The sequence below is a fragment of the Phyllostomus discolor genome, chromosome 7 (assembly GCF_004126475.2).
Source record: "Phyllostomus discolor isolate MPI-MPIP mPhyDis1 chromosome 7, mPhyDis1.pri.v3, whole genome shotgun sequence".
NCBI classification, from domain to species: Eukaryota; Metazoa; Chordata; class Mammalia; order Chiroptera; family Phyllostomidae; genus Phyllostomus; species Phyllostomus discolor.
The window spans coordinates 109758991-109779234 of record NC_040909.2 but is presented as its reverse complement, the minus strand read 5'-3'; the positions used below and the strand labels follow the sequence as shown (position 1 = coordinate 109779234).

The 20244-nt window shown below is 40.0% G+C and overlaps 1 protein-coding gene across 2 annotated transcripts in view; it reads right to left on the bottom strand.

Moving 5' to 3' along the window:
• The window catches only part of CPQ (carboxypeptidase Q), a 404327-nt gene that overhangs the window by 69574 nt on the left and 314509 nt on the right, over positions 1-20244 (bottom strand). For both annotated transcript variants that reach the window (XM_028534004.2, XM_036031280.1), the window contains exon 7: positions 4765-4966. In XM_028534004.2, coding sequence (XP_028389805.1) covers positions 4765-4966 — 202 coding nt within the window. The remainder of the gene's footprint in view (positions 1-4764; positions 4967-20244) is intronic.

Sequence of the window (20244 nt, the reverse complement as noted above, 5' to 3'; positions counted from 1 at the left end):
TATCTCATCACTGACACGTTTAATGAAATAGATTCCTCTCATTCTAACCTGGAGCTTATAATTGAAGAATCAGGGGCAAATTTAAGACTGAAGGCCTCTCCTCAGTGAAGAGGAACCGACCTAAATGACTCTGAGACTAGGTTAAGTCATGCTCTTATGTTGCCTTTAAAAGAGTCAGGGAACAACTGACCATCTTACTTATGAGAACCATTAAGATGATAGAAGACATTATGCAACAACTCCCAGTCTTTCCTCCTGTAAAAGCAAAAAACCCTAAGTATTAAAGCCTCTCTAATATTTATATCATTCTCCCAGTATTTTTTCTATCTTTATGTCTCTTTTATCAGCATCCTTTGTTTCTTTCACATTCTTGAGCTGAGGGACCCAAAGCTTGTTGATAAAATAATTATTTCTATGTTTTTGTTTCTTCTCTCATGTCAGACTTACAAGAATTTAAATGTTTTCCAAAATTAAACTAAGAGATACAGAAGAGGCAAAGAAGTAGAAAACATTGACCTTAACCTCGAAGAATTGACCACCGGGGATGGGAAGCAAGATGCATATAGACTCTTACTCATCCAAGAAAAATGTTCCTGTGTAGTTCAAGGGCCAGACTGCAGACTATACAGAAGTGTTTCAGAGATTTAGAAAAGCGATAGAGACTCAGGGGTTGTTAGGGAAGAATTCATGGACACAGATGAACACAGAGTGAGACTTAAAGAGCGTCTGCGATTAGGGAGGAAGAACAGGAAGGAGCACAAAACAGGGAGAAGATGGGAGGAGGCTGGAGTATAGAGCTATCTGGAATGGAGAGTTTATATGGAAAATTCATCTAAGATACTTAATTTTTCTAACATTCTCCCCCAACATTTTGGACATCATCTATGTGAATGAAAAATGTCATAGTTCCTCCCCAAAGATGATCCTTTCATGAATTAATATGTTTGGCTTTGATAATTAATAAACATCATGTTGAATTTTAATTATCTCTGTGGTCTTAATTAGCATTTTGATACTGAGTATTTGTGGACCCTTAAAAAATTAGGACCCCGTTATCAGACTACAGAAACTTGATAGGGCCAAGCACATGGTAGGGGTTCAATAAGTATTTACTGAGTCAGTGGGAAAAGGAAAAGAAAAAGAGAAAGAAGAAAGAAAGGATGGAGTTTGAAAATATTTCTCATTAATTTTTCAAATGTCAGGTGAGCAATTATTTAAATTGTTACTTATTATGTTGAATCCTATCTTTAGGTTTAATTCATTATAAATTGCCATAGCTTCAAGAATACAGGGTACAAAATTGGTATATTTTTATTAATTCTTTTAGATTAACTATGGTTCTTCATCTTTTCCTGAAGTTCCTGAAATTTTCAATAGGCATCAAGAGTTGTAACAGAAACAGTTACATTATGTCTTGCAGGAATAGCCTGAACCTGAAATATCAAAGATAGCTCAAGTGTAATAGTGGAAAACAGCAATTTGGTTCCATCTTACAATACTCTAAAGAAAATAAAAAGAATTCCAGGAAATGTTAGTTGCAGTCTAAATGAACCTCTGACTTTATATAAACCTTCCTGATTGACAGAGGTGGAGAGAGGAGTGGAACAAAGAACATGAGAAGAAGTAAGCAGTTATTTACAATAACAAACTCCTTTCCCCAGGGGTAAGTTATTCTGGAGCAGGAATGAACTGAAACCCTTTGCATAAGCAAGAACTGAGTAAGATAAACATGTCAGACACTGCCGTAGACTTGGAAGACTCTCGGCATTCCAGACTCCCCTGTGTTGTATATTGTGGGAAAGGGGCCACCAGCCTTGAAACCAAAGTGGCCTGTTCTCAGGGTGACATCTGCATTTAAGAGCAAGATAACCTTGGGAAGCATTTAGTCTTTCTGAGTCTGTTTCTTTATCTGCAAAATAGGGATAATCATCATTATCTCTTAGGATGGTATAGATTAAAAAAGGCAGTGTCTGCAACAGCCTGAGTGTCTGATAAATAGTAGGAGCTCAGCAAATTGTGATTTGTATTAATTCTTAAGCAACCACATGGGGCTGAAATTCTCCACTCCAAGAGGGAAAGGCTTCCTTACCTTTGTGAATACAATGCAATCAACTTATTAATTCCAATATTTATACATATACATGTATATATGTAGATATGGAATATCTATTTGTACGTAGATATGGAATAGCTACATGAAAAGAATAAAGCTGGAGCCAGTTCTCAATCATCTAATGCAACGAAAGCAAGACATACAGTAGTCCCCCTTTATCAGAAGTTTCATTTTCCATGGTTTCCATTACCCACAGTCAAATGTGGTTTGCAAATATTCAATGAAAAAGTCCAGAAACAAGCAATTCATAAGTTTTAAATTGTGCGCTGTGCTGAGTAGTGTGATGCAATCGCATGCTATTGGGCTGGGGCATGACTCATCCCTTCGTCTAGTGTATTCACACTGTATGCACCACCTGCTTGTTAGTCACTTAATAATCCCCTTGATTAGAGCAGCACAGAGACAGAGCGACAGAGACCACAGTCACATTGCTTTTCTCTGTGGTACATTGTTATCATTCTTCTATGTTATTATTCATTATTGTAGTTAATCTCTTAGCGTGCCTAAATTATAAGTGAAACTCTATCATAAGTATGTATGTCTAGGAAATAACATACTATATGCATAATATAATAATGTAGTATATGTAGCATGTATCCGCGGTTCCAGACCTTTCCTCGGGGGAATGTCCCCACAGACAAGGGAGAACTGCTGCACCCAGGAGGAGGGAGCACATACTTTTTGTTCTACCCCTGTGCTAGTTTCAGTGCTTCATCTCCCCTTTAACCACCCCCGGTCTTGACTCCAATTCACCCACAATCTGTCAGTCTTTTTCTCATATCTACTATCCAGCAAACTTATTTAGCTTTTCCCAATTTTTAAGAATATTCCTACTAAAAAATTTAAGGATCAGGAAAAATCTAAAATTCAAATAAATCATTCTGTACAACTTAAAGACCCTGACCCTGATTAAAACTGACGCACGGGTAGCGAGTCTTGGTTCTGCCCACGTGATGCACAGTGCTGTAGAGGGAAATGCTTTAACATATTTCAAAATACAATTAAAACATATAAAAGCCATTGGAGAGAATTTGGGTTCTTGTATTAAAGGATAGCTCCTTCTCCTTTTAGTTATGAAAGATTTTTTATAAACCTTAAAATCTAAAATATGCTTTAAATATCTACAATATGTCAAGAATAAACTTAAAAAAAATCTCAAATCCATGTAGTATGCTGTTGGTAAAATCTACTTTTCAGGCTAAAAAAAAAAAGAAAGCTGGAGTGGGGTGGATCTACAGAGACACTTTTATTTATTTTAACCTGTGAAATGTTTTGTAGCCACAGAAATGGTTCTGGGAACAGTAATGTTAAAACTGTTTAAAAGCTGAACTTGATTTGCAGAGTACAAATACAGAATAAGTTGCAAATCGATCCTTTAACAATGATTTTGATTATGTCTATAATGGTGTTAAGGGAACAACCTCTGGTCACAGATTTTTAATATCATCAATAACCCTTCCCCGTGGCCAGTCTAGGGCAAGTTTGTGAAGTAGTATAAGTTGGACTTCATTAAGCTTGTTCTGCTTTCTAGTCCTGCAACCTCCCTAGGCCTACTCCTGTTACATCATTTCATCCCCACCCAGGACTTCTCTTAAAAAATATCAATTTAGCCCTGGCTGGCATAGCTCAGTGGATTGAGTGCGGACTGAGAACCAAAGTGTCGCAGGTTCGATTCCCAGTCAGGGTACATGCCTGGGTTGCAGGCGATGACCCCCAGCAACCGCACATTGATGTTTCTCTCTCTCTCTCTTTCTCCCTCCCTTCCCTCTCTAAAAATAAATAAATAAAATCTTTAAAAAAAAATATCAACCTGATAAATCACTGATCAGGGTAGCCTTTGCCCAACCTCTTACATGAGTCTTTGCATTAGAACAATGATTTTCAGCCTTTTCCATTTCATGTCACATATAAACTAATTACTAAAATTCTGTGGCACATCAAAAAAAATATATTTTTTGCCAATCTGACAAAAAATATACTTTTGATTCATTAACACAGGCAGGCCACTGTTGTGTTGGCTGTTGTCATTTTTTAAAATATGACAACCTAAGGGAAAGGAGGTCAGCGCCCTGGGCTAAATAGTCAATATTGCATGTTTTAAAAATGCTTGGGGCTCATGGGTTGAAAGTGGCTGCATTAGAAAAAAGTGATTAGCAGGAAGTATTACACCCTCAAAAATTAAATCTCTAATGATAAAATTTCAGACACCACTTATTTTGGGGAGGGAATTATTTGGGTCAGAGAAGATTTCCTAGCACAGGACTAGAACTATAAGTATATTTGTAATAATAATTACCTTTTATCTATTTCTCAAATATTGAGTGTGAGATAACTTGTACTGTAGTCACAAAAGATACATGTTGGAAAAAAAGAGTGCAAGATTTCTAGGCCCAATCCCAGAATCATTAAGACAGACTCCCTGGGATTGAGAAGTTTATAATTTAGAAAAGGAAGACATCTGAGTAAACAAATACAAATGAGTACTACTATCCCAAGTTTGGAAATGATCAGATTATACCCTACAGACAAGAAGCTTAGGGTACCCATGCATTAATTTGGCCTATGGGTATTCATTGTGGCATGTGACAATAGAAGCTTTATTTGCAACTGTAGCAGTATACAAGGACCCCCAACTTTAGCTTTGGTCTTACCAGGCACTCCAGCTTGCACCCAGGACTCGATGTCTGTCCCTTCTCCATCATGGAAGACCTGTGTGACATTGATGGGCTGCAGCAGGCCCATGATCTCCTTCATGATGGCTCTGGCCTTGTCACTGCCGGTGAACTGCAGCCCGTAGGGTAAGAAGGTTCCCCCATCAGACTCCATCACCAGGCTGTAGTTGGAAATATTTGCCTAAAAAAAAAAAGACAAATGTGTTTGGTTTATTTTTGTTGCTTCTATGCTTTCTCCTTGGGAACTATCAACAACAATAATCAAATACTTTCTTTCTTTACCAGTTCTTGCCAAAACGCATCTTGCTCTGCCTGACTTAGGGTCTGGCCTGCACATTACCTAACTGTTCTGAGATGCACAATTACTCATCCTGGGATATGCCCAACTCGAGTTGACTTGGACTAAAAAATGTGATAAATAGAAGTATAAAGCCCCATATTAAAATTACTCAATTATTTCTACCAGCCATAGTATTCTTCCAACAAATTTTTCTGAAGCGAATACTGTGTACCCGGATGTAATTCCTCCTATATGGTGGGGGATCTCCAGATATATTAGTGATGATCCAACAAAACAAGGTATGCTCTGAAGACTATTTTTCTCTGCACCTCTTTCTTCTAAATGGATATTCTATCTTCTTTTAATTGTGAGTTCTGCTGAAGCTTAAAGGCACCAAGCTGACAGGTTTGTCTTGGGTTTCCGATGTTGCTCTTCCATCTGTTGAATCCCCTGGGAGGGAGGTAATAGAACAACACATGAAACACAGCTCTGTCTGGTGCACAGCCACAGCTCTCTAAACCCTGGCTCTCTGCCAGGCTGCTAGTTTGTCAGCTCTTTCCAAATAAAGCCTGGTAAGAAATCACACAGTGACTTCATGCAGCCAGTAGCGGCACTACAAGAGCTCAGAATGGAAGAAGTTCTCACCAGGTTGCACAACTACATTGCCACACTGACCTGAGACCTGCAAGTCTGCGGTCCTTCAGACTGGTCTGGCTATCTGTTTCTCAGGAGACATCCGCTTCTTCAAGACTGACCAACAACTACTAGGTTGAGTTACTCCCAAGCTATTCCTGGAGGGCACTGTGTTCATTCCTCATTTTTCTTCTAGTAAAAATCAATAATAACATTTGTGTGGTGCTCCCAGAGAGCTTTCATATTTGTAATCTCCTTTGATCTTTTTCCATAACCCATAAAGCAGACAAAGCAGCTTTATGGTTGATGCTGTTTCATAGGAGAGGAACTGAGGATCAGAGAGGCCAAGTGATTTGCTCAAAGTCACTTGGTTGGCAAGGGGCAGAACTGGGCCTGAAATCACTGTGGCGTGCAGTTTCAGTCCTAAAACTGCACGCCACCCTGGCTAGCATGGGGTCGAATGCTAAGTTAACACTTGCTCCGAATTAGAATGATTTTTCACTTACATAACCAATTAAAGGTTGCATAAGTGGTTTTTTTTCTAAAACAGATTCCTTTTACAATGATTTCCCAACTATTGCCATGGAAGTGTAAATGTTGTTACAACGGCAAAAGCAGTGGTGAGTTCTCAGGGAGGGTGTTGCCAGCATTTATAAGGACTGAATGAGGTGACGAGGTGGCCCTGGGATACCAGTGTTTTGTTTTTGTTAATCATAAGAAAGTTAAAGAGAAGTCTGCTCATATTTCTATTCTCACTTCTAAAGAATTTCGGTCTTAATGAGGATTTTCAGAGAAAGACCCCAGGCATTTATAACACAAGTGTCATCTCAGTTTTCCACTGTGCCTACTACAGCATGGCAGCATCATTAGAGTAAATAGTGTGCAAAATGTTTGCACTAATGCCTTGTATTCAGGGCTTGTGTGACCAGCACACCAACACTAGGTCAGCAGGTCGACATGTCCTAACCCTCTCCCCTTGTATGCCCTGCTCAGCCCCACACCAAACTCTCTCTGTCCCCTGTGAAAGAGAGACTAGAAACATCATGACCTACTTGCAAATGAAAACAGAATTGGGTAATCTTCTATGTGAGGCTTCCCACATTGCAGGCAAATCTCGTCTTTCCAACATGAAATGAAGCAAAGTGCTCCTAATTATTTACTATTCAGGTTAAAAGCAGAGCTAGGCAGTTTGGCTGTCAGACCCAACACTATTAAGCAGCCCAGTGAGGTGGACACAGCTCTGTACCTACTCTGTTCTCTTTCTGACTCAAAACTGACACGCTGGCCTATAAAAGGCAATGACTGGCTCTCTCCCTCTGTCTCCCTGCTATGTCACCTTGGCCTTTGGTTTCTCCACCTGTAGGTTGGTACAAATGCTCTTTCCCAAAGCTTAAATGATGAGTCTGCACATATGAAGCTTTGAGCACCTTCAGTTAAAAGAGAAAGAGTTTTGTAGGCCAAAGTCAAAGTGGTTGCATGAGCTAAACTTGACAGGGCACCTAACAAAATGTGCATTAAGGGTTTCTTGGCCATTGCCAACTGCAAAGGAACAGATGTCCTAGGGACAGCAGACTCCACAGTTTGTGAATGCCACTGTGCAATGTCAGGATATTGATAGGAACATAGAGAATAATACATAAAAGGGAACTTTTGAAGGTGTCCTATGCTATATATGCAGAAGCTAGTTGACCAGAGAGATAGAGAGTGAGCTTTGGAATTAATCAGACTGCGTTTGATCCTTGGATTAACCGGCCATTCTGTGTGACTTTGGCTAGTTTGGGTAACTAGACTCTGTCACCACGAAACAGGCATGAAACTGGCAGCCAGTTCATGGAGGTCAGGAAAGAATGCGTCCTAAAGCCTGGTGCATAATTAGCACTCGATAAACAGTTGTTATGGGTCTTACCCATTTAAACTATTCTATTAGCTGCTCATAATGATGACAGGCAGCATTTTGAAGTATTTCCCATACTACAGATACTGTGTGAAATGCTTTACAGCTTATCTCACATAATGCTCACATTCTATGGGATAAAGTTCTTATTACACAGTTCTTATCACCTTTGCTAATAGAGTAGTTTAATTAAGCAAAGAGAAGAAAGCAAAAACTAAAACAAAAACAAATGAACAAACAAAAACACCCACTATTGCTCTATAACTTCCTTCCAACTAGGAATAAAAAGCTTGAAATAATAACAGATCTTTTCAAGCCGAATTAGACAGGATGTAAACTAGAATTTGGGTGTATGCAGAGACTTGTTTGATTTCTATTCACGTAGAATTTTATTAGCTGCTGCTAACGTGATGGCAGCATTCTATTGTTTACTATTTATGTATAAACATCTCCATATGTGTTCAATACAGAGCTAAGAAAACAAACCACCCACCGTCTATGACACTGCTTTTTCCTCCTCATTTATGGAGTCATCGTCTAATTGCTAGCACATGGGGAAGGAGCTGGGAAAACAAAATGTCTCTGCACAAAGAAGCCGAATGAATAAGCCGGGTCACTGGGCTGTTAGACCTGCCGCTTCTCAGGAGCGTGTTGCCACAAACATCCGTGTTCCTTACTATGCCATAGTCACTGGGGACACCCTCAGTGTTGATTTGAAAAGTTGATTATAGCTAGTGGCAGTGGAGGAGAGCCGGGCTCATTTCACTCAACCCGTTTTAGCACACATAACAAGATACCGCCGTCCTGTTCACAGGGTGTAGGAAGAAAATGCTTTCTAGAGACTGAATGCTTTATTGCCAAGACAAGCTGAAGCGTACCGATGAGGAGGCTGAGCAGCTCAAAGATAAGCTCAGCTATTACCTGCAAAGTTCCACTTTGCTCTCTTAATAAAGAGAAGCATCTCTTTATTAGGAGTCATGGAAACTGTCCTTCACTGCCATGTAATGTACATGATGCAAGGTGGAGAAGTGCTAGCGGGTGACCTCCCAGGTTGGGATCACTGGATTAGTTAATATCTGCTTAGGGTTGAAGGAGCCTATCATATCATAACTTTGTCTTGTGCTAGGATCGCATCCTATCACACTTTCCTTTTTTCTTTCTTTAAGGGTCAGTTTACTCTGCCAGAGAACAATTTGGTAACCATTAGCATTCTTTGGGTGCAAAGCAAGATTAAAAAGAAGGAAAGTGTTTAAAACAAATATCGCATGTTTTAAAATGCTTACTCCCTAATATAAACACAGAGATGATGCTTGTGTTCTTTGCTTTTATGCAATTCCAGGCGATTCTTCTTCCGAAATAGAGACCCAAGTTCAACACCTCCATCCCTTCCAAATTTGGCCTCTTCTTTGTTTTAATGCTTCATTTTCTTATAACCGAGGTGACATGTGTTTGGTTTTGAACTAAAGTGACATGCCAGTCCCAAAATCAAATGAGGAGGAAAAAAGGCTTCTAATTATTCAAATTAATCATGTGCCCTCCTCAATTCAATCCTCAAAACAGTAAACTCCTCCCTGACCCAGGGCAGTCGTCCTCAGTGGCACTGTCCTGCCCCAGCAAAGGTTAATGTCTTACAGGTGATGACGGTGCGAGTTTGGTAGGTGGTGGGCTCCAAATGAGTCCTCAGAGCCAGGGCCGCCAACAACACCAGGTGCTGACTTGTTGCAATCATCTCTTCCAGCTGTGCCAGTGGCCCGGCAATTCCCAGTTCAAGGGGGGAGGGGCTTCTTCCCATGGCTTCGGCTCAAACACCTGTCATGGTTGGGGGGCCTAGGTAAAGAGGTACCTCCCTGCTGTGCAAAGCCAAGAACAGGTTTTACTTTCTGATCAGGTCTACCCTGAAATTCAGACTTTTATTCCTGACAGTCTCTAGCATTCAGTTTTGAACAGCCTTGGGTACCCAGGGGAGAGCCAGGAATGGTGTGATGACAGAGTGGAGTGCCATTAAGTTATTTTTATTTGACAGCTAAACTGGCTGCAGCTTGGGGAAATGGGTAGTCTTGGGTAAGTTACCTTAGTACTAAAATTGCAGGCACCTACGGTGTTTTAGCCACCATTCCTCTTGGAGGTGGGAATAGGATAAATGGCTCCTGGAGAGCTCTTGCCAGCCCCATCTTTGTGTGTTTGTGTACAGAAGGGTTCTGCTGTGAGACAAGCCTGTGTTTTCAGGCAATCCGATCTTTACATTATCTGAAGCACTCTAGGTCTCAGGGAGTCCTCCTCTGGAGCTGGCTCACGTCCACACATAGCCCTTAGACTTACTGAAAACACGTGATCCCACTCTAAATGTCCCTGTGGGAATGCTAGTGAGCCAGAGACTGGAAATTGTACACAGACATAGGCTAAAGGAAATAAGAATTTTATTTATATTACCTAGGAGATGGGAGTGTATTCACATGTCTTTTAGGGAAAAAAAGAAACACCTGACGCAAGATAAACTTTAAAAAGGTTTACGTGGCAAGTTAATGGCTGTTTTTATTTTATTCCTGCATTTTGAAGCAACATAATCAATAGTTAGAAGTAGTGGGACTCAAGGTCTCCAAAATTAAATTTTGGTTCCTTTAATGTAATACATTGGTCAAGTTTTCATGTTACTAGTTTCATATGCATTTCAATATTGCGGTTGGAGAAAAGAAATCCCCAACACATCTGACTGGCTTTGTGAAAGCAGCCTTCTCTGCCTTTTTCCTTCTCTGGCCCTCTCATGCCCTCCCCTTCACAGTACGTTTCTGTCTGCCTGTCTTCTCCCACTGGCTGCCTCCCCATCCTTCCCTAGGCTCAAAATGTAAGAACTAAATTGCCTAACCCAGGAACCCTTCCTTCAGCGGACCTTCCTTTTCTGACACTGTTGCATGCTGGAGAGATAATAAAGGCATGTTTCTGGTTTCTGATGGGGCCGTTTTACCAGTCAAGGTAGAGGTTTACTTCTACTGCCCTTCCCTTGTGTGGGAAGACTGCAGCAACTGCAAGCCCCTTGCTGGGGTTACAACAGACAGATGAGTTCATCTTCTTCTAGGTACAGTGGTCGGGTTATTACTTTGAAAATACAGTATTTATTTTCTTATCCTGCAAAAGAGGCTACTCTATACTCAAAAACTGAACTGTTCACTCAGTTCTACAGCAAATCACATTAAAACACCATTAGTCACTAGTTCTTCCTTTATAACCTACAGCAGTTTTGGATTGTGACAGTATCCTCCTATGTTTACTTGATCAAGCACTCTTTACTAATATTAGTAAAGACTCTAAATGTAACTTTGGAAGTAATTCTGTTTTCTTAAGCATGACTTTCCTTCCTCTCTCTCCAAGGCACAATATTGAGTGTGAAATGTCATAGAAAACAATAATACCCAAATATGAGTTTCAAGGCTCTTGGTTTACTCGAGTGGTTTCATGCCCTATCTCTCCTCTAGCCTTCCATGCCTAATATGTTTATCTGATATGCTAGGTTGTTGCAATTTATTCAATTTGTTTTTTTTAAATACCTACCTTGCTCCTAAAAGAATTCGAGGCTTCCTGTAATAAAAGAAATTCTGATACCCTCTTTTAAAAGCTTGTAAACTTTCAGGAACCAAGAAAATGCCCTGAGGGCAAGGATCAAATCTGTGTGGACCTCTGCTATATTTCCAGCTTAAATAACAGTGCTCATCACATAGTAGGTGGTCAATAAAGGTTTGAGGAAAAAGAAAGCCACATCAGGAGAACTTGACAGATCCTCCGACAGGCTGTAAGGAGGCTGTAAGGTGGCTCCACTCAGCACAGGCTGGCAGGGCAGCGGAAAAGGCTGACGCGTTGGGGAGCTCTCCTTATAGAGGAAGAGAATGCACACTACCAGCTCCTTGAAAAAAAGCATCAATTTTTCCAGCATTCAATTCTAAGAGGAATTATTATGTGGCCCTCTCTAGAAGGAACATTGTACAAAATAAGGGACAGAGTCTCCATGAACAGTTTTACAAAGGAGGCAGAAACACTTATTTTTCCAAACACCATTTTCTAAATATTGATCCTCAATTAAAGCAAAAAGCAAAATATGAAGTCATATTTCAGTAAAGGTGCTTCTTTCTTTAGGGAGTAAACTGTGTTTATTCAATAGTTATTGAGATAGAAGCAGAGGAACAGGCTGACCCCTCATCCCTGCTCACCCTGGGCAGTGCTAGTTGACATCCTTTGTCTTGGTACGGTCAGCAAGAGGGCCTCCTTTCTCTCCTCAATGTTCCCTGCTTTTCATAATAAGTCATACTCCAACCTACCTATGGAACAATTTGTGCACAAAGATGAATAAGATAGGACTGGTTTCTTACGAAATGGCAGAGTTTAACAGCAGAAGTAATAACTGACTGTTATATTAAATGTGATAAATTTTATGAAAGAGACATGTTAGAAGGACAGAGGGCAACTTCTGGAAAAGTCAGGGACAGGTTAACAGGGGAGGTATTGTTTGGCTTGAGTGAAGGCCCTCAACTGTAAGTTCTCCAATGAGAACAGAGATCTTGTTAAGTCATTAATGTATCCCCAGGGCCTAGTGAGAGGCATTGATAATACTTGTCAAATGAATAAATGATATTATTATTATTATTATTTTTAAAGATTTTATTTATTTATTTTTAGAGAGGGAAGGGAGGGAGATAGAGAGAGAGAGAGAAACATCAATGTGCGGTTGCTGGGGGTCATAGCCTGCAACCCAGGCATGTACCCTGACTGGGAATCGAACCTGCAATTCTTTGGTTCGCAGCCCGCGCTCAATCCACTGAGCTGCACCAGCCGGGGCTAAATGATATTATTTTAAGCATCTAAATAGTGTTGTCCAGACATATTGCTTTCTAACAGAGGAACAGAGGTTAGGCAATCTCTAAAAGAGTAAAAATAAGAATAAACATGATCTATAGAATGCTTCACTCTCAAATATCAATTGTCCCTCCTAAAATCTTTGTAGGGTTAGCCAAAGATTCAAGATTTCGATCTCAAGGTGAGCATTAAATGGCAAATATCTGATGTAGCTGCATTTGACATTTTCTTCCCTTGGCTCCTGGGACCCCACACTCTTGGCTCTCCTCATATCTCACTGGATGCTCCTCATTTTCCTTAGTTGGTTTCCTCATCTACCTGGTCTGCACATGTTGGGGTGGTCATGAACAGTCTAAAGGCCTCTGCTTTTCTTCATCCACGCTTGCTCTGTTGGTGCTCTCATCCAGCTTTATGGATATATGTGTGTGTGTATGAGTGTAGTGATGAGTTCAAATTCATATTTTCATGCCTATCTCCTGAACTGCAGACTCATATGCAGCAGCAACTCAATATGTCTACTTAAATAGCAATAGTGTATTAGTTTCCTACTGCTGCTGTTACACATTACCACAAATTTAGTGGCTTAAAACAATGCAAATTTATTCTCTTATGGTTCTGGAGGTTGTAAGTCTGAAATGGGTCTTACAGGGCTACACAGGGCTTACAGGGCTACAGTCAAGGTGCTGGCAGGCCTAGTTCTTTCTGGAGGCTCAATGGGAGAATTTGTTTCCTTGCCTTTCCACCTTCTAGAAGTTTCTCTCATTCTTTGACTCATGGCTCCTCATCATATTACCTTTTTTACTCCAGTTTCTGTTATCATATCACCTTCTTCCACCTTTGATCTGCTTGCATCCCTCTTCTAAGGTGGGTCCAAATCAAATAGCAAATCCATCTTTCTAATTGCTGAGTCTAAACTTTTGACAGCCAAACATTTTTGACTCCTTTCTTGCTCTTACTCCCCAAATGCCACCTTTTAGGAAACCCAGTGGGTTTTAACAAAACAGATATTACTCTCCAACAACTTCTCACCAGCCCCACTGTTCTCACCTGGTCCAAGCCAAGGTCATCGCTCATCTGGAATATTGCAACAGCTTTCTGTCTCCCTGTTTCAACCATTGCTATACTTCAGCCTATTCTCCACACAAAAGCCGTAGCAATCCTGTTGGAAAAATCCAAGTCAAATGACGTTACTTATTAAGTAAGCCCTCTATACTGCTTTCATCTCACTTAGACAAAAAGGTCAAATCCTCATATTGGCCTTTAAGGCTGTAGATGAGGGGCCTGACCTCCCACAGCTTCTCTGACCTCATTTCTCACTCATCTGAACTTCACTTTCGCTGTTCCAACTGCCTTCAGTTCCTCAAGAATGTCTGGGTCCCGGAGCTTTTGCACTTGTTACTTCTTCTGACTGTTCCACTCTTCCTCTGGTATCTCTCAGTGCCTTCAGGGCTCTGCTGAAATGTCCTCTTTTAGGAAAGTCTTCCTGATCACCTTAAATAAAAGAGGCCTTCTTCTAAAACTCCTTATAGAACTCTCTACATTCCTTAATTTGTTTTATTTTTCTCTTTTGTATCAATAACAAGTGTTTATTTTTATTGTCTGTCTTCTCCTGGAAGAGTATATTATCCCTAATGGTAGGGACTTTTCTGTTGTGTTTACTGTTGCCATAGATAATTTAATGGCTATAAGCCCTCCCTTTCCTGTATGTATCCTCTTTTGCAATATGAGTTTGTCACTCTTTTTATAAAGAGGTGCAATCTCTCTCTCCATCCTCTGAATCTGGCTGGACAGTGACTTTCTCTGACCAGTAGCCTATGGCAGAAGTGACCACAGTTGATTTCAGAGCATGGACCACCTTGCTGTCACCTTGATCTTTTACTGCCCCAAGGCCAATATGTAAAGAAGCCTGGGCTAGCCTCCTTGAGGCTGAAGTACCACATGGGGAGAAGAACTCAGCTGCCAGCCAGCCCCAGTCTCCACAGGTGTAAGGGCAACCATCTTTAACTATCCAGCCCAGCCAAGCTGCTGGATGGCCAAAGCCTCAATGACCAGATAATATGCAGGATGCCCAGTGCAATTCGAATTTTAGATAAAAAGTTTTTTAGTATAAATTTACCCTATGTAATATTTAGATGGATGTAGGCTTTCTAATAACAGGAAGCTTCCTAACGACAGGGTGCCTGGAGCACAAAGAACAATCTTTCAGCAAATCCACTTGGCTCGAATGAGTGAACATTCTGTATTATTGATTCAGAGAAAATTTATGTTGGTATATAACTTGGATATATGGGAAAGTTGAAATTTTATCATTTAAAAGTTAATGAGTCTGATTTGTAATCTTGTCTATGTGGTATATCACCCTTACTCTACTGAAGCAGGTTCAGAAGCACATGCATAAGGAAAGCAAAAACCATTCTTAACAAGCACCTTAGTATCTGCTGCAAAGCCTAAGTATTGAATACTGGCTCAGTTGAATTCTCAGAATCCTTCACCCAAAGAATGAAAACAATGATCATGGCCAGGAAGAATCTGGGCATAAGAGTTACCAGTTATTTGATTTTATGATTAAGGAAGCCTCAAGTTGCCTATAGGATATTGAATTGAATCTAAAACAAGTTATCTACAAAACCATCTCATCCAACAAAATCAGCTGACTTGTTGAATGGGATGGTGGTGCATCCAATGGCATTTAGGGGTTGGTGGCTACAATGGCCATGGGGGAGAGAGAGACATCGAGAGCAGGGAGAGAATAGCTCAGAAATAGTGACTCCCAATGAAGCTCATGAGATTGGAATGGAGAAGGCCTGTGGGGAATACTGACCTTGGGGACAACAGGATCTTCACAATGCAGACACAGGACTTTTAAAGTCACTATATCCCTTGGGAGCAAACACAGCAATCCAAGTGTTGACAGCATAGAAGCTTAACTTTCCCCAGACAGAGAGCAGAGGTGTTAAGGGAACAGAAATTATCAATACAGATAAAGCACAGATAAAGCACAGATAGAGAAAACTCCATGCCAAGGGCTCCCTTTAGACGTCTCCCCTGAATTCCAAATTACTTCACCAAGCCATCTACTTGACCTCTACACGTCTGGTGTCTCATTTAATCTGTCTTAAACTGAACTCCTGATCACGACCTCACCCCCTTCCACCCAACTCCTCCTATTTCGTTGTCCAAGCTCCCAAATGTGGGGTTACACCTACCTCGTCTCTTTCTCTCACATTCTATATACAACATGCTATCAGATCCTGTTGGCTCTTTTTCAATAATATCTATCTGGAGTCTGACAACTTCTCACCCCTTCCGGTGCTACCATTGCCCCCCACCTGGATTACTTCCAGTCCTAGTCCCCTTTCAGTCTACTCTCAAACCGGCTTCTGGAGGGATCAGTTTAGAGTGTTAACTCAGATCATGTTAGTCTTCTGCTCAAAAAACTCCAATAGTTCCAATCTTACTCACAGCAGATGGCCCATGAGCCTGAAATGATCAGGCTCCTCTATATTGATGACCTTTTGTGCTGCCATTTTCCCTTCATTGCCCCACTTCGAGCACCTGGGCATAATTCTATTTCCTGAAAGCCAAGTGTGCAACAACCTTCACTTTGTCTAACACGCTCTCTTCTAGATAGCCACATAACCAACTTCTTTATCTTCTTTAGTTCTTTACTCAAACACTGTCACCCCAGTGAATTTTTCCTTGCTCCCCATTCAACACAAATTCAAACTGCTCCCTTTCCACATACCCCATCTCTGTTTCCTCTCTTACTTTTCTTCTTGGCTGCTCTGTTTAGCTAACAGCATATTTATCTAACTTGTTACCAGTCTTGATGCACTAGAATGAAAGCAAGATGAGGGCAGAGTTTAAAACAGTGCCTAGAATTTAGAAGGCTCTCAAAAAATTCACATGTAGAGTGAATGAATAAATGTGTATTTATGTGTTTAATGACATATGTTTATAAACACATGTACATGTAAACCATGCATGCACACAACTAGATGCTGTTTTGGATGATAGTGGTAGCAGCAGTGAACATAATGATGATGATGACGGGGCTGCCAGTGTTGGTGACAAGGCAATATCGGTTTTCAGAATCTGCTTCTTTGTTTTTGAAAATCTTCTCAGGAAAACATAGGATTCAACAACCAATGTTGTAAGCTGAACACTTAGTGCATATTTTATAAAGCTCTTAAATGTATACATTCTTACAACATCCATTATAAAAGCTAAAAATTAGGTACTTCCAAGGAAGCTATCTAGATAACAATAAAAAAGTCACCTTCAATTGTCTAGCTAATGACAATACAAAAATCACCTTCAATTGTCTAAACACAAATACAACTTATGAGTTTTCCTCAGGGATGTAATAAGAAGGTACTCATATCCTGGTAGCTATGGCTAAGGTTGTTTCTTTCCAAAGCTGTCTGAAAACAGGGCGGATGCAACCTGGGCACAGCCTGTCATCATCATTCTACCGTCAAAGATGGGAACCCTCAGCATGCAAGACTTGCCAAAATAAAATGAGCATCATTCGCAGAAGAACTGCACTGGGCATTTAAATATAACTTTAAAAATACAAAAAGTAGATTAAAAAAAACCCTTAAAGTTTGTTAGGCTGCTGTTAGTACAACATGAGGCTAATAATATGCAGTGTAATCAGTAAGACTCTAATAAGTGTATGCTGGGATTACTTAGAGCTTCAACAATTGCTTCCCATACTTTTTAAGTTTTAAAGTGTTCAGATAAAATGAAGGAAAACAATAAACAGATGAAGCAATTTAGCTTTGAGAAGAATTAAGATAATTTAATAGGTATAGTTTAGATAAAAGGAGGCTAAGGAATTTAGCAGTTACAAAAAAGAAATCCAAATCGGTACCTGTGTTGAGCTAAGGGAGGTGGAGAAAAACAATTTCCCTCATCTGAGAATAATAACACGCAGCAGGCATAATCACCTAAAGGTAGAAGAAGGAAACAGCTACAGCAGGAAATAGCAGCAAATATGTCGGAAATAACGATCATTCTGGGAAGCCTCCTGAGGGCCACTTAGGGGAGACTGAACACTAGAAAGACTCCAAGTAAGTGGAATAAATGCAGTTAGTTGGGCACACAGAGCACTCCCCAAATTTCTCTTTGGATACCTGCGTTCTTCCTCACGGGTTTCGTTGCTGTTTGAAGCAGGGACAGGTGATCAGGGTGACAATCCTGAGGGGCTGTCAGTCTCACAGTGGGGAGCTGGAGGGGGTGATGTGCACATGCTAATGCCATTTGACATGCTTCTTGGCTATTGGGTGAAAACTATTAAGGAAGGTATATATTCTTCTGGGCTTCAGTTACTCATTTGGAAGATGGAGACAATAGTAATTATTTTGTAGGTATATTCTAAAGCAGGAATTCTTAATCTGGCATCCCTTAGGAGTTTATAGGGATGGAGGTGAGGTTGAAAGGGAAAAAAACTATGTTTTTATTTTCATTAACCTCTAATAAAATAATTTCCTTCACTTATGAATGTAAGTAACAAACCACAGTAGTATTAGCAGAACCTGTCACTTTGTTGCCAATAGAACTCCCAAATATGATATTTTCATATCATATTAGATTTGTTGTAGAAATCCCCAAAATTCCTACTTTGAAATTATGGTAATAATTAGATAATATTGCAGGATCTTATTATTTTATGAATTTTTAAAAAGCATATGATTATATCACATAGTTTTAAAATGTTGATAATACTACCTATTTTTTAAGATTTTATTTATTTATTTTTACAGGGAGGTGAGGGGAGGGAGAAAGAAAGGGAGAGAAACATCAATGTGTGGTTGCCTCTCATGTGACCCCCACTGGGGACCTGGCCCGCAACCCAGGCATGTGCCCTGTCTAGGAATCGAACTGGCAACCCTTTGGTTCACAGCCTGCGCTCAATCCACTGAGCCACACCAGTCAGGGCTGATAACAATATTTTAATGAAATTAATATTCTTGTCATGCTATGCATTTTATTTTATGCATTTAAAAAGATTATTTGAGAAGAAGTCCATAGGTTTCACCAGACTACCCAAATGGACCACAGCACAAATAACAGTACGGATCTCTGCTGGATAAATGGTAGCTTTATTATTAAGATAAGGATGATGACCATGATAATCATCCTATTGTTATTAAACTCACAAGAGTTAGTTTGCCCTGGAGTTCTGGAATGGAGTCCTGTTCTGTCACATAATGACTAAATGGCTTTGGCAGATTGTGTAATCTCACTGAGCTTCATGTCTTCCTCAGCAAAGGAAAAGACCTATTCATAGGGATTTTTTCCCCTGAGGATTCAATGAATTTATTATATGTATTCAAAGGTACATTGTATATCAAATTATTCAGTTCTCATGAGACTTGTCATTATTATCACCAATAAAACTGCCTACTAAGTAGAATAGCCATATAAATGAACACCCGAGCCAGAGCACCTTAAAAAGTAAAAGATCAATAATTACAGCAGAACAATGGATGGAAATCAGACTATCTCAGATAAATCAGGAACCAATATGATACTCAAATACTACTTTTCTGCTTATTTCTATATCTTCTATTTCTGCCACTGCAAAAAATTCAGCAGATAACCATATTTCCTTGATAAAGAATCATATTTTTCTCTCGTTTCAGCATTTGGAAAATTAGAATACATCTTGCTATTCATACATCCCATAAGATGCTTGTCAAACAGCAGGCAAAGAAGCAGACCATGCCCTGCATCAGCCGTCACTGCCTGTCCATGTGCAACACCCATCACACTGAAAGGGCCTCTGGTAATTCACGTTACACCACAGTTACTTGTGTTGGTATCAACACAGACCACTAAATTTTAAATTTGAGTCCCTAATTATTGATTAAAATTCTTCCTGAAGTTTTGATGCACACAGAAGATGATTTTCCACAATAAGGCAAACCAATTAAAGGCAGTAAAAATTGTCAAATCTTCCTAATAGATCCCACTGTTCAAGGTTAGCCACAACTAGTGTAACCAAACATGCGTACCTCGGGCCTCCACGGGGCACTGAGCATTTGTCAAACGCATTCTTAGACTTTCAGGAGGAGCTGTGTAGTTTTCAGGAAGAGTCGAAATAAAAATGAAAATTAAAAAAAAACTTAGTCAAGTTCAAATACAGAGAGAAACCTGTAGTCAGTATTCCTCACATGTAGACTGTCAGTCATAAAGGTGCATCTTGAGCCCCTTGTCCACACAAGGAGCACAGGTCACACCTAGTCTCTCACCCTTTGTGGAGGCCTCGCTGCTAATGACCAGAAGATGCTCAGAGTCATCTTTAGATTTGCATAGACTTCGATTCTGATAATGAAGTTGTGAGGTATGATATGCTAGGGTCAGTGTTAAACACTGTACTTCAATGTATTTTATATTTCCTGGAAAGCTTTATGAATCCTAATCGCACTCCTTAATAATTCTTAAATTAGAAAGAAATAGAGATTGAATCTCTTCCAACCAATATCCCAAAGTCACTCTTCAGTTCCCTGTCCCCTCCCTCATGCTGCACTCTTTTTTTCTATTTAAATTTGAGAATACAATATTTGATATGATGTTGTTCTTAACTGAAGATGTGTGAATGGTTGTGGTTTTTAAAAGTAAAAGAAAGTTTCTTTCCCTACTATTCATACATTGACTGCGTGAACCATGTTTAAGATACAAGGGATCGTCCAGACCTCCACACCCCTTGCCCTCCTGTCAGTAATAATGTAGCCATATACATCCCACCACCTTACTTTAATGGTAAATGTCTGCTAAAAGAAGGTGGTGTTATACATGTAAG